At 38.5% G+C, this 14,673-nt stretch overlaps 1 protein-coding gene across 1 annotated transcript in view; it reads left to right on the top strand.

Moving 5' to 3' along the window:
* The window catches only part of LOC136114487 (transcription factor RFX3-like), an 88,839-nt gene that overhangs the window by 32,845 nt on the left and 41,321 nt on the right, over positions 1-14,673 (top strand). The window contains exons 3-7 of the mRNA XM_071801574.1: positions 1,431-1,686; positions 6,691-6,769; positions 7,883-7,906; positions 11,669-11,699; positions 14,108-14,227. Of these exons, the coding sequence (XP_071657675.1) occupies positions 1,431-1,686; positions 6,691-6,769; positions 7,883-7,906; positions 11,669-11,699; positions 14,108-14,227 (510 nt within the window). The remainder of the gene's footprint in view (positions 1-1,430; positions 1,687-6,690; positions 6,770-7,882; positions 7,907-11,668; positions 11,700-14,107; positions 14,228-14,673) is intronic.

The raw sequence follows: 14,673 nt of genomic DNA, 5'->3' as shown, positions 1-14,673 counted from the left end.
GAGCCTTTCTTCTCTCCCTAACGCCATTTTTAAAATTTTTTGTTTTCATTAGACTGCACTGTAGTCCCTCTAGATTAACTGTGAATTTCTCACAGCTGCTCTTAAAGCTTTTGAAATACCAAGAATAAAAGAAAAAATAGCTTAATTAACTGTGAAAGCAAGTAATATACTACATAACTTGAAATGCTTTTAGGATATTAAAATTAAGTTTTAGAGGTTTTTGCTGTCTCTGAAGAAGAGAGAATCCATGATGGCCATAGGTAATATCATAGAAGTTCTGACTTTGTTGTTGTTATGGGTTGAAAATGTTGGTGCCAGTTCATTTTAGGAAACATTACAGGATTTTATGATTAAATGTCAAAATTATCATCTGGGTAAATAAACTAATTTTTATCATTTGAATATTTTATTGTAATATGTTATGGTATAAAGCTTGTTGGTCTAGAAAAGTTGGCTAAATTTTTTTAATTACTTCAAAATCCAGATTCTTCATTTTAGAAAAGCTAATGAGTGTTTTTTACTTGTGTATTTTGAGCTATATCAATTTGAAAGTCCAAGTTAGTACACAGGACCAAATATCCACTATGTTCAATAGCTAATAAAAGATTATAAACCATTAAATGGTAATGATCCAAGTCATTATGAACACGAAGTGCAGAATGACATAAGGTTCATGAGTTAAAAGAAAAGTTTAAGATTAACTGGTTAATGAGGCCCAAATGTTTAATAGGTGGCAACAACTGAGTTAAATTACTGCTCTTCCTTTGATTTTTTTAATCCCTTCACAAATTGTAATTGTTTTAGTTTTATTACTTTTTCATCATAACACTACATATTGTTGTCCAATTTTAAATTTTACTCTGCTGAACTAACTGCATGTCTCAATTAATATGAATGAGCTCAGCATTTCAAGCTGCAGCCAGAGAGTTTCAGTGAATTTAAAATCAACACAAAATATTTATAGTACTCTTGTATATAGGACCATCTTGGCTGACATTTTTTTTGTTCATGTTTACGGCTGTGTAACATACACAGTATACAAAATAAATGGCATCTAAATAAAAATCCATCTTTAACTATAGGATTTAAAAAGTTACAACAGTTTAATAAATTACTATATAACGTATTAATACTTGAATAACTTTTTCCCTCATCTCTTCAATTCTTGTCATGCTTTTCTCTACCCATCTTCAGATGGGACTGAAAACATTTTCTGTGAAGTTTAATGAATACTATTTTAACAGTGAGTCCAAGTTAATTACTTGGTACTTCAACATAATTAAATGCTATTTCATGTGGAGGCAGGAGTCGTTTGCCAATCCTATTAAGTTTGGTTATAGCAACTGTACACTCTTTTCTACAATGATGCTTCCCTCACTTAAACAACCCAAATAAATAACTACAACTTCTTTTGTTTTCTTTTCCTGAAGTCGAACAACTTATCCTTACACGGAAACCCAGATGTATAGCCAAAACACTGGGGGAAATTACTTCGATACTCAAGGAAGTTCTGCACAGGCAACAACAGTGGCCTCTTCTCATAGTATTGTGGGCACCGGAGGGATTCAGATGGGTGTTACAGGAGGACAGCTCATTAGCAGCTCAGGAGGGACCTATCTGATTGGCAATTCAATGGAAAATTCTGCTCATTCAGTGACTCATACAACGCGGGCCTCCCCAGCTACAGTAAGTACTTCAGAAGTATGTTAAATCTTTGGGGACAGATTCTTAGTCACTATGATGTTCCTGCATGCTGACACGTTTCTGTAGCAAAAAGCATATTATGTTGGCAGAATTAGTAATATGTGGCTTTGTCTTGCAAATATTTACATTTAGTTTAACTTTGTGCATGTGACTAATATGAAGTGAGTGCTGTCATGGTTTAACCACAGCTGGCAACTAAGCACCACAAAGCCACTGGCTCACTCCCCACCAGTGGGATGGCAGAGAGAATCAGTATAGTAAAAATGAGAAAACTTGTGAGTTGAGATAAAAACAGTTTAATAATTTTTAAAAAGTTGTTCTCGTTCTTATTATAATTATTATATTTATTGCTGAGCATGACATCATATGGTATGGAATATCCCTTTGGTCAGTCAGGGTCAGCTGTCCCAACTGTGTCCCCTCCCAACTTCTTGTGCACCCCCAGGCTACTTGCTGGCAGGACAGTGTGAGAAGCAGAAAAGGTCTTGACTCTGTGTAAGCACTGCTCAAGACTAATGAAAACATCTCTGTATTATCAACACTGTTTTCAGCACAAATCCAAAACATAGCCCCATACATCACAGAATGGTTGGGGTTGGAAGGGACTCCTGGAGATCTAGTCCAACCCATCCACTAAAGCAGGTTCACATAGAGCAGGTGGCACATGAATGCATCCAGGTGGGTTTTGAAGGTCTCCAGAGAAGGAGACTCCACAGTCTCTCTGAGCAGCCTGTTCCAGTGCTCTGTCATCCTCAAAGTAAAGAAGTTTCTCCTCATGTTTAGATGGAACCTATGTTTCAGTCTGTGCCCATCGCCCCTCATTCTGTTGTTGGGCACCATTGAAAAGAATCTGGTCCTATCCTCTTGACATCCATCCTTCAGATATTTATAAGTTTAAATAAGGTCCCCTCTCAGCCTTCTCTTCTCCAAGCTCTCTCAGTCTCTCCTCATAAGATGCTCCAGACCTCTAACCATCTTTGTAGCTCTCTGCTGGACTCTCTCCAGTAATTCCTTCTCCTTCTTAAACTGGGGAGCCCAGAACTGGACACAGTACTCCAGATGTGGCCTCACCAGGGCAGAGTAGAGGGGGAGGAGAACCTCCCTCGACCTGCTAGTCACACTTTTCCTAATGTGCCCCAGGATATCATTGGCCTTCTTGGCCACAAGGGCACATTGTTGACTCATGGTCAACCTGTTGTCCACCAGGACTCCCAAGTCCTTCTCTGGAATGCTACTTTCCAGCAAGTCAGCCCCTAACCTGTTGTCAAGGTTTAAGGCACCCCTGTACTGGTCCCTGGAGTTATTCCTCGCTAGGTGCAGGACCCTACACTTGCCTTTGTTGAATTTCATCAGGTTCTTCTCTGTTCAACTCTCTAGTCTGTCCAGATCTCACTGAATGGCAGCACAGCCTTCTGGTGTATCAACCAATCCTCCCTGTTTTGTATCATCAGCAAACTTGCTGAGGGTACACTCAGTCTCTTCATCCAGGTCATTGATGAATAGGTTAAACAAGACTGGACCCAGTACTGACACCTGGAGAACACCACCAGCTAGAGGCTTCCAACTAGATTCTGCACCATTGATCACAACCCTCTGAGCTCTGCCATCCAACCAGTTCTCAATCTATCTCACTGTGCACTCATCCAACCCACACTTCCTGAGCTTGCCTATGAGGATGTTGTGGGAGACAGTGTCAAAAGCCTTGCTGAAGTCAGGATAGACAACATATACTGCTCTCCCCTCGTCTACCCAGCCAGTCATGCCATCATAGAAGGCTATCAGGTTGGTCAAACATGATTTCCTCTTGGCGAATCCATGTTGACTTCTCCTGATATCCTTCTTTTCCTCCACATGCTTGGAGACGACATCCACAATCAGTTGTTCCATCACCTTTCCAGGGATGGAGGTAAGGCTGACTTTCCTGTAGTTTCCTGGGTCCTCCTTCTTGCCCTTTTTGAAGACTGGAGTGACACTGGTTTTCTTCCAGTCCTCAGGCACCTCTTCTGTTCTCCAAGACCTTTCAAAGATGATGGAGAGTGGCTTAGCAAAAACATCTGCCAACTGTCTCAGTACTTGTGGGTGCATCCCATCGGGGCCCATGGATTTGTGGGTGTCCAGTTTGCCTAAATGATCTCTAACCCGATCCTCCTCAACCAAGGAAGTCTTGGTTTCTCCAGACTTTCTCTCTTACTTCTAGGGTCTGGGATTCCTGATGGCCGATCTTAGCAGTAAAGACAGAAGCAAAGAAGGCATTCAGTAATTCTGCCTTCTCTGTATCATCCGTCACCAGGGTACCCACCTCATTCAGGAACAGACCTACATTTTCCCTAATCTTCCTTTTGCTGCTGATGTACTTGAAGAAGCCTGATGGCGGCTACAGGCGTTGCAGTTTTCAGTGCATCTCATAGATTTGCTGAGCATACTTCTCACATGTAATGCTTTTGCCGGGATTCAGAAAGCTGTAGTGGACCAGACTGGCAGCAGACCACCAAACAGCGACCATGATCTTTTTTGGGTGCAAGTTTGGCTTTGAGAAGTGCTTTGGAGGTTCTTCTCAGTCCAGCCACTGAGCTGGTCATTGCTGGTTGTCATATAAAATCCACTTTTCATCACACATCACAGTCCAATTGAGAAATGGTTCGTTGTTGCGTAGAATAAGAGAAGATGACACTTCAGAACAACGATTTTTTGGATTTTTGGTCAGCTCACGAGGCACCCACTTATCGATCTTTTTCACCTTTCCACTTTGTTTCAAATGCTGAATTACCATAGAACGGTCAACGTTGAGTTCTTCAGCAACTTCTCGTGTGGTTGTAAGAGGATCAGCTTTGATGATTGCTCTCCATTGGTTGTTGTCAACTTCCGATGGCCAGCCACTATGCTCCTCATCTTCAGGGCTCTTGTCTCCTTTGTGCAACTTCTTGAACCACCAGTGCACTGTACATTCATTAGCAGTTCCTGGGCCAAATGTGTTGCTGATGTTGTGAGTTGTCTCTGCTGCTTTACAACCCATTTTGAACTCGAATAAGAAAATCGCTCAAATTTGCTTTTTGTCTAACATAATTTCCACAGTCTACAATAAATATAAAATAAACAGCAAGTAATAAGTCAGTAGCAGAAAAACATAAAGCCAGAAAAGAACATTAAAATTATGTATAACATAACCACATTTTTTAAGAATGTATTCCAATACCAAACAGCAAAATTCAACAATGCAAGAACTGCAATTCCTTTTGCACCAACCTAATACTAGAAAGTATAAATATAACAGGCAAACTAGAGCAACAGAGAAGTTCAGTTTTTCTTTGCTTTGTACCTGATATAGCTAGAACTCATTTCACTTTTAATCCTCATCCTACCTGCACCATCACAATATTTTTCATACTTGCACAGAGAATTAAAGAGAACACAATAATATGTAGCCATGCCTGCTTCCTAATGCAATACTCAGGAAATGTACCCTTTTAAATTTGACTTTTTCTGTCCGATTGAATAGTGTGACCTAATAGTATTTTCCACTGAAGCAAGAAAAAAAATCTGGATTAAAATATTATTTTTATAATATTGAAGTATATTTTCTTGCATATTAATTAAATACTTGTATGCTTTTATAAAAAGGCTTATATTTCGAATATTAGGCAATTGTAAGAAATACTTACTTTTTCATTGAGAATTACTACAGTAAAAATACTATTTGATTAGCTTATAAAAAGGGGAAAGCAAATTGTATTTATGCACTAATTGAAATATATTCTGAAATATTTTCCAGTTTTGTGCTGTATATTGAGTGAACTCAGTAGTGTAATTCACCAGCATAAACTCTTTGGATAATACTGTAATAATCAAAGAAGGATAGAGAAGACATTTAAAAATTGTCTACAGGGGGAATAAGTGGTTTTAAATGTACAGATGGTTTTCCATTGCTTTTGTGGTTTTTTCCATTTAATGTGGCTAATTATGTACCTTCTTTTACTGTACATCCCATTGTCTCTATCACTTTCAATGTTTTTGCTATTCTAGCTCTGCAGCTAAACTACAGTTAAATTGCAAATTTATTTTTAATGCTGTCATAGAATTAATCAAAGATGTATTAATATGGGGGGAAAAATGGGAATAAGTATGGTTGTCTTTACACATTTGTATTAGGAGTAATACTAATGTATAACTAGTGTTATATAATACTTTTTTTTTAAAAGTATTATTCTGAACCCATCTGATTTTTTTTTCTTTTTTTAAGGATGGATCTTGCTGTCTGTGTAAACCTCCAATTTTGTTTACTTTGAGAGCTCTGGATATTCAAAGAATGCTCTGACAGGCTGTAGGAGTGATACCCTGTCCAATGAAACTAATGGCAGAAAACCTACTGAATGACTAAGTTTTTATTCCATGGCTGCAGAGAGCAGAAATTTTGTTTCTAATTCACATTCAGAGTGTGCACAGGTCTTTCTCAAATATTTAGAGCAGGAGTAGTTGCATTTATACAGTCCTAAAATTACATTTGGTCCGCAAGGCTGATGTGACCCCTGGTGAAAATGAGTTTGACACCCCTGATTTAGAGGAAGAAGCATTGAGACCTTTCTTAGGATTTCATTCTGGGTTTTTTTGTTGTTTGTTTATTTGGGGTTTTTTATTATTTTATTTTATTTATTTATTTTATTTAAAACATTGATTGTTCTATAATTTTTACTGTTTGCAATGTAGCTTACTGGTAAATCCACTTCTCTTATTTCATGTGATGAGCAGGGAGGAAGGTAAACTGGACTTTGAAAGTGGGATGCTTCAGTATATATGCAAGCAAAATGCCTCCCTGACTTCACTGGGGAGGTTTACCTTCATGGGGACTTCAGGATGAACCCTTTAAGTAGAAAATATCCCTTAGCCGTGATCGAACTAGATATTTCTGTTGAACTTAAGCAATCTATTAGATTTTTTCTGATCAGCCTTTTTTACTGTCTTGAGTCATTTTTTAATGACATCTATTATCAGATTGAAATGGCGATTGAGACACTGCAGAAGTCTGATGGTCTCTCTACTCACAGAAGCTCTCTTCTCAACAGCCATGTAAGTTTTCTTTCATGAAAGCTAATCTCTTGTTTGTTCTGCATGCTTAGCCTGCCTCTAAATGTTTGTTTTATTTATTGCTACTTTTTGCTTTTAATTTTCCATTTTAGTTGCTTGTAATCTACATCTTCTGTCACTATATTTTGTCAGGTTAAGTGTCACAACATGTTGTAGAGTGCATATTTTTTCTAGGTTCTGCATTGTATTAACACAGCTTAATATATTTGCCTGTTCTGTGAGTCCTAATGTAAATGTAAAAAATATTAATCAAATAATTCTGAAGTAGTCTGGGTTTGACATTTTAAAATAATTTTCTACAATTTGTGTACCCAATATAATAATTTAGGAGCAGGTGAAGGGGGAAAGAAGCAGCACACACTTTGAATAAAAAATATTATTTAATTTCTTCTAAAATATTTATATTATTCTGAATAAGTTTATTATAATATAATAATTCTGAAGATCCATTTGATGAGATTAAAAAAAAAATCTGTTAGCCTCTAATATGTTTTATTCTTCTGCCACTTGCCTCATTCTGTCTTTGTAAATCCTGTAGTTAGGAATTTTCCATACAAGAAAGCTGAATATGTTTGCATAAAAAGGTAGTTGCAAACATAGTGGTAAAGCCATTAAACATAACTTTTAGGTGAAGGAGAAAGGCTCAAAGCTTAATCTTCAGTTTATTTTTAAACAGTGCTAGTCTTTCTTGAAATGTTATGTAAACAACATGGTTTTTTCTTCAGTTGGTATTAATAGTTTTGTAAATTTTTGCTAAATTTCTATATATACCACGTCCTTTTTGCTTCTCAGCCTTACTAACCAACATAAACTTATATATTTCAGATTCCTGTATTCCTTTACCATAGAAATTTAAATACTGATTGTGATACAAATGTATGAGTATATTGGGTAGAGGCTATACACTTATTTTGATTTGCTGACATCCCACTCATAAGAATGTGGTAATATGGAGGTGAAAACCAATTTTTTTTTTCAAAGTTTATCATCATGGTAGGAAAAGACAGCAGGAGCCAGTATAATTTCTTGGAAGAGAATTTACTTTTCTTAGAAAATGCTAAAATTGGGTGAGGGAAATTGAATTCTGTAAATTGTGAAGAAGGACTTCTAGATAATTTTGAATGTTTTTAAAATAATTGTTTCAATGTTAAGACAAAGAAATATGCTAAATTTAGAAATTTAGAAATAGGCTAAAATTATTTAATATCATATTTAAATGGATGATGATTTCTTTTTTGCAAAATGCAAAAAAATCTGTCTTAAAACTTAGATATACAAAGAATCAATGTCTGCCTTGCATCTGAAAAAAGAGTCCAGAATCTTCACACTGAAAACCATAACAATTAAAGGACAGGGTTTTCTGCATCAGAAAACTGTATTCCCCTCTTTCCTGTGTCATGCACTAGTTAAAAGATCATAGAAGAGATCCTCCTGGAAGATATGTTGAAACATATGGAAAACAGGGAGGTGATTCAAGACAGCCAGCATGGCTTCACCAAGGGCAAATCGTGCCTGACTAATCTAGTGGCTTTCTACAATAGAGTGACTGCATCAGTGGACAAAGGAAGAGCTGCAGATTGCATCTACCTGGACTTCTGTAAGGCTTTTGATACAGACCCCCCCAACATTCTGACTGCTGAAATGGAGAGATACGGATTTGATGGATGGACTGTTAGATGGATAAGGAACTGGCTGGATGGCCACGTCTGAAGAGTTACAGTCAATGGCTCAGTGTCCAAGTGGAAACCAGGGACGAGTGGTGTCCCTCAAGGATCCGTATTGGGACCGGTACTGTTTGATATCTTCAATCAACGACATAAGTGGGAATGAGTGCACCCTCAGCAAGTTTGCAGATGACATCAAGCTGAGTGATGCAGTGGATTTGCTTGAAGGAAGGGCCTGTCTCCAGAGGGACCTTGACAGGCTTGAGGAGTGGGCCCATGCAAACCATATGAAGTTAAAAAAGGTCCAGTGCAAGGTCCTGCACCTGATTTGGGGCAAACTCCAGACTGGGGATGAATGGATGGAGAGAAGCACTGTGGAGAAGGACTTCAGTATACTGGTGGATGAAAAACTGGACATGAGCCGGCAATGTGCACTTGCAGTCCAGAAAGCCAATTGCATCCTGGGCTGCATAAAGGGAAGTGTCGCCAGCAGGCCAGTTCTCTCCCTCTATTTCCCTGAGGGCTGAAACACCTCTCCTATGAAGAGGAGGGCTTAAACACCTATCCCATGATGAAAGACTAAGAGAGCTGAGGTTGTTCAGCCTAGAGAAGAGAAGGCTCCAGGGACACCTCATTGCAGCCTTTCAATACTTAAAGGGGGCTTATAAGAAAGATGAAGAGAAACATCTTGCCAAGGTCTGTAGTGACAGGACAAGGAACAATGGTTTAAAACTGGAAGACGGCAGATTTAATTTGGACATAAGGAAGAAAGTTCTTTATGCTGAGGGTGGTGAGACACTGGAACAGGCTGCCGAGAGAAACCGTGGATGTCCCATCCCTGGAAGTGTATGAGATAGGTTAAATGGGACTTTAAGCAACCTGATCTACTGAAAAAAGTCTCTGCCTATGGCAGGGGGGTTATACTAGATGATCTTTAAGGGTCCCTTCAAACCCAAACCACTCTATGATTCTATGAAAATATCTTTCTTATAATGCAATTTGCATGTCTGTTATGGTAGTCTTATCCTGATGTTTCTTAACTGTTTAGAGGTATTTTCAGAACTACCGAAAGACAAATAGAGGGATCTACTGTTGATTCTGTGAAAAAAAAAAAAAAGACCTCCTTGCATTTAGGAAGTCAAGGAAGGGAGCCAGGAGACCTGCGTGGTTAAACAGGGAGCTGTTCGGTAAGCTCAAGTGGAAGAGGAGAGTTTACAGATCATGGAAGGAGGGGCTGGCCACTTGGGGAGAATTTAAGGCTGTTGTCAGAGGATGTAGGGAGGCAACTAAGAAAGCTAAGGCCTCCTTAGAATTAAACCGGGCAAGAGGAGTCAAGTACAACAGAAAGAGCTTTTTCAAATACATGGCAGATAAAACTAATACCAGACTCAATGTAGGCAATGAACGAGGTGGGTGCCCTGGTGACAGAAGATACAGAGAAGGCAGAGTTACTGAATGCCTTCTTTGTCTCTGTCTACTCTGCTGGAGGCTGTCCTGAGGAGCCCCGTACAGCTGAGGCACCAGAGGAAGGCAGGACAATGGAGGAGTTTGTCTCAGTTGATGAGGACTGGGTTAGGGAGAAATTAAGCAATCTGGACATCCGTAAATCCATGGATCCGGATGGGATGCACCCGCAGGTGCTGAGGGAGCTGGCTGAGGTCATTGCTGGACCACTCTCCATCATCCTTGCCAAGTCTTGGGAAACGGGAGAGGTGCCTGAGGACTGGAGGAAAGCAAATGTCACTCCGGTCTTCAAAATGGGCAGGAAGGAGGACCCAGGTAACTATAGACCGGTCAGCCTCACCTCCATCCCTGGGAAAGTGATGGAACAACTTATCCTTGGTGCCATCTCAAGGCATATCAAGGATAAGAGGGTCATTAGGGGCAGTCAACATGGCTTCACCAAGGGGAAGTCATGCTTGACCAACCTCATAGCCTTTTATGAAGACATAACAAGGTGGATGGATGATGGCAGAGTGGTGGATGTGGTCTACCTTGACTTCAGCAAAGCATTTGACACAGTGTCCCACAGCATCCTCACATCTAAACTGAGGGAGTGTGGTCTGGATGATTGGGTAGTGAGGTGGACTGTGAAATGGCTGAAGGGAAGAAGCCACAGAGTTGTGGTCAATGGGGCACAGTCCAGTTGAGGCCTGTATCTAGTGGAGTGCCTCGGTCCAGTACTGGGACCTGTATTATTCAATATATTCATTAACGATTTGGACGAGTGAATAGAGTGTACTATCAAGTTTGCAGATGACACCAAGCTGGGAGGACTGGCTGACACGCCAGAAGGCTGTGCTGCCATCCAGCAAGACCTGGACAGGCTGGAGAGTTGAGCAGGGAAAAATGTAATGAAATAGATCAAGGGCAAGTGTAGAGTCTTGAATCTGGGTAGGAACAACCCCAGGTTCCAGTATAAGTTGGGGAATGACCTATTAGAGAGCAGTGTAGGGGAAAGGGACCTGGGGGTCCTGGTGGACAGCAGGATGACCATGATCAGCACTGGGCCCTTGTGGCCAGGAAGGCCAATGGCATCCTGGGGTGTATTAGAAGGGGGGTGGTTAGTAGGTCGAGAGAGGTTCTCCTTCCCCTCTACTCTGCCCTGGTGAGACCACACCTGGACTATTGTGTCCATTTCTGGGCCCCCCAGTTCAAGAAGGACAGGGAACTGCTGGAGAGAGTCCACTGCAGGGCAACAGAGATGATTAAGGGAGTGGAGCATCTCCCTTATGAGGAAAGGCTGAGGGAGCTGGGTCTCTTTAGCTTGGAGAAGAGGAGACTGAGGGGTGACCTTATTAATGTATACAAATATGTAAAGGGTCAGTGTTACGAGGATGGAGCCAGGGTCTTCTCAGTGAAAACCAATGGTAGGACAAGGGGTAATGGGTTCAAACTGGAACACAAGAGGTTCCACTTAAATTTGAGAAGAAACAACTTCTCAGTGAGGGTGACAGAACACTGGAACAGGCTGCCCAGGGAGGTTGTGGAGTCTCCTACTCTGGAGACATTCAAAATCTGCCTGGACGCCTTCCTGTGTAACGTCATCTGGGTGTTCCTACTCTGGCGGGGGGATTGGACTAGATGATCTTTTGAGGTCCCTTCCAATCCCTAACATTCTGTGATTCTGTGAATAATTGTTCTTTCCTAGCCTCAGTAATTTTGGAAGAAATTAATGGAACCCAGTTCAAACTTAATGGATGTTTTCCCTGTTTTTAAAGCATTTATTGAATTATGGCTCAAATCAGGACTGTAAATATGGTTTTAGCCCTATATTCTTCCTTAAGCTCCCATTTTGTTGCGTGTTAATATCTGTTCATTTTAATGATTTATTCATTTTCCTCCATTTTATTTCCTTTTCCATTTCTTTCTGCATGCAATTGGCTTAACTAATTTCTAATCTAAAGTTTTCTAAATATTTTAAGTTTCACTGAAGTTGGAGTCAGTTTGCCTATTCTGCCTAAACCATTTAATATCATTCAAATGTTGTTAATATTATAAATCAACACGTCAGAAATCAAAGTCTAGACATTTCAATTTTAGAATTACATTTCTGCAAATACAAAAAAATATGTTTAAGGTTGTTTGCAATAACTTTATCATGTCTGCAGATTATTTACCTTTTTGCATGGTATTCAGCTTTTGGCACTCTTCTTTCCAGGCTGTAACCTACCAAGTAATGACCTCAAGTTTTTGTTATTGGAATATTTTCACCCTAGAGCAAAAATCCTTCTTTTGGACTTACCTTGGCTTTTGATTTCCCATTGTTGGCTAATGCCAAGATGTGTTTGAAAGAATATCTGTCAAATACATATGATTAGTAGAACACATTTAAATTAATCCTAACAAATTATAATTTGTCTGGAAAAAAAAGTATAATGCTATATTTAGAGGTTAATTGGGAAATAATTTTGTTTGTTTATAATTTTTTCTTTGTGAGGTAAAACAGAAATAGCTCATATTCCATAATCTAATAAGTAAAGATTAAATGGAAAGGTTGAACAATATAATTAAGATATACTTAGTTAGCTTTGTTAATACACTCAAGTGAAGGTAAAAGTTTACAAGAATATTTTTTCCTAGGCTTTATTTCAGAGTTGTAAATGCTTACGATAAAATATATTAGTGAATGTCAAGACTTTTTAAATAATGCATTTATATCTACACCGTTTTGTTCTGTTTATTTAAAGTGCAACATTATCCATCTTGGAACCAGTTAGATCTCGCTTCTCCTGCATCTTTACACAGAGCTCTTGTTTAGAAACCTAACCATTATAGTAAACCTAAACATGATAGTTCATGTATTGTGTTTGGTAAACTGCTCACAGCTAACTTAAACAGAACTGTATATCCAATATATTCATTATAATCTAAATGTTACTAGTAGTTCTGCAACAAAGAAAGGTCAGAGTGGAAACATTTTTCATTAATAATGAACATTGAAATATTGATATTCATGTCCTTTGACAAGTTATATCAAACATTAGAACAGAATTTGTTCACTGCTCTATTAGTAAATAACCCTGCAGAGTAGCATATTAAATGTCACACAAACTTTGTATATCTTTTACTGTACTTTAAACACATATCTTGGTCATATTAATTGCTTTGGTAGACTAAATTGAAATGGATTATACAGCTGTGTGAGGCCCCAGCATATTGGAATAAAATTTTGTTCCAAATGCCAAAAACAAATCCATGGCTTGGGGATTTATTGGATGCTCAAACTAAGCCCGGAGTTTTGGTAAGATTTGTGAACCTGCAAAATTTGGAAGTTCATGCTGATTCCTTTTTTGTATAATTACTTTCTTAAGTAATTAAGTAGTAAATGCAAACATACATAAAACAAAATTTGAGAATTATTCAAGCTGAAATTAAAGGGAAAATCCAAGGAAATGAAACCATGGGGGTGTAAGCTAGGTAAAATGTTAGCATTGCCAAAAAAAAATGAAACCACAGAATTTATGTATGACCACTATAAAAATATTTGCATTTTATTCTATTGTTTTCCTATACTGTTAAATGTCATTAAAGTGACCATTTTACTTGGGTTTTGTGTGTGTTAGCTACTATTTGTTCTATACAAAGGCACAATGATGTATTAGAAGAATTCTTTCATCTCAGTCCAATAGACGCAGTTACCGCTGTTCCCATTTGCAGGTCCAGCTAGTAGTGAGACTGAACATGTATTCCAAAGATGCAGATAAACACACACAACACTAACACAGCTAACCACATAAGCTAACACAGAGCAATGCCTTTACTAGCACCCACATAGACAGCAGTAGCACTCACATAAACATGAATGCAGATAGCCCAATTCTGTTCTTCCTCTCCAGCTGATCAGGACTGAAGTTGACTAGTGGAACATTCACAAACCTTCACTCACAAGCATAATCCATTTATGGACTGATTACCTAAGTCATTTATTTGGATTTTACTTTCCTTATCCTATTTAAATGAAGTCCAACAGTAAAGTGCTGGGAAATATAGTTTAAGTGAACAGATTTCCAGAAACTGGTAGAGTGATACCAGTTTTATACTAGAGTGAGAGGAAAGTCAAGCCTAACTTTTATGTACTGTTTTCCAGTCAAGGCAAATTGTGAAGTGAGTATGATGCATGTGTATAAAACTAATATTATTTTTGTTCTTTCATAAAGGGGGAACTCCAAATACCATTATTATGGGATTCGTGTCAAACCAGATTCTCCCCTTAATCGACTACAAGAGGACATGCAATATATGGCTATGAGACAGCAACCCATGCAGCAGAAACAGCGGTACGGTGTTAAATGAAAGTATTTTTTCACATTTCTAGTTCTTGGAGACTCCCCTGTCCTCACTTATATGGCAAAGTTGAACCTCTAATGGAAATTGTTTAACTTCTCTTCTGAAAAATAAAGGTTTGTCAGATCTGCAGCTGATATCACTGGAGTATGATCAGCTGACATGAGAGAACACATACCTAAAAACTCATAAATTTTTTTAAAATTATAATAAAATTAAAATATGATGCAGTTCTTCTGAACAGGCACTTCTTGGCAGTCTTGGGTTATTTTCCCACAAGCTGAAAAAAAGTAATAAGAGCTTTGAATTTCAAATTCTGTTATTCATTTTCATTACTTTAAGCAGCACATATACGAAGTTATAGAAGAGGTTGTGATTAGGTTCAGTTTTTTGTTAATTTCTTCCTCCTGGCAAGAACGGATGTGTCAAAACCCTGGAC

This window comes from Patagioenas fasciata, chromosome W (genome assembly GCF_037038585.1).
Source record: "Patagioenas fasciata isolate bPatFas1 chromosome W, bPatFas1.hap1, whole genome shotgun sequence".
Lineage (NCBI taxonomy): Eukaryota > Metazoa > Chordata > Aves > Columbiformes > Columbidae > Patagioenas > Patagioenas fasciata.
This window is presented reverse-complemented; position numbering and strand designations above follow the sequence as displayed.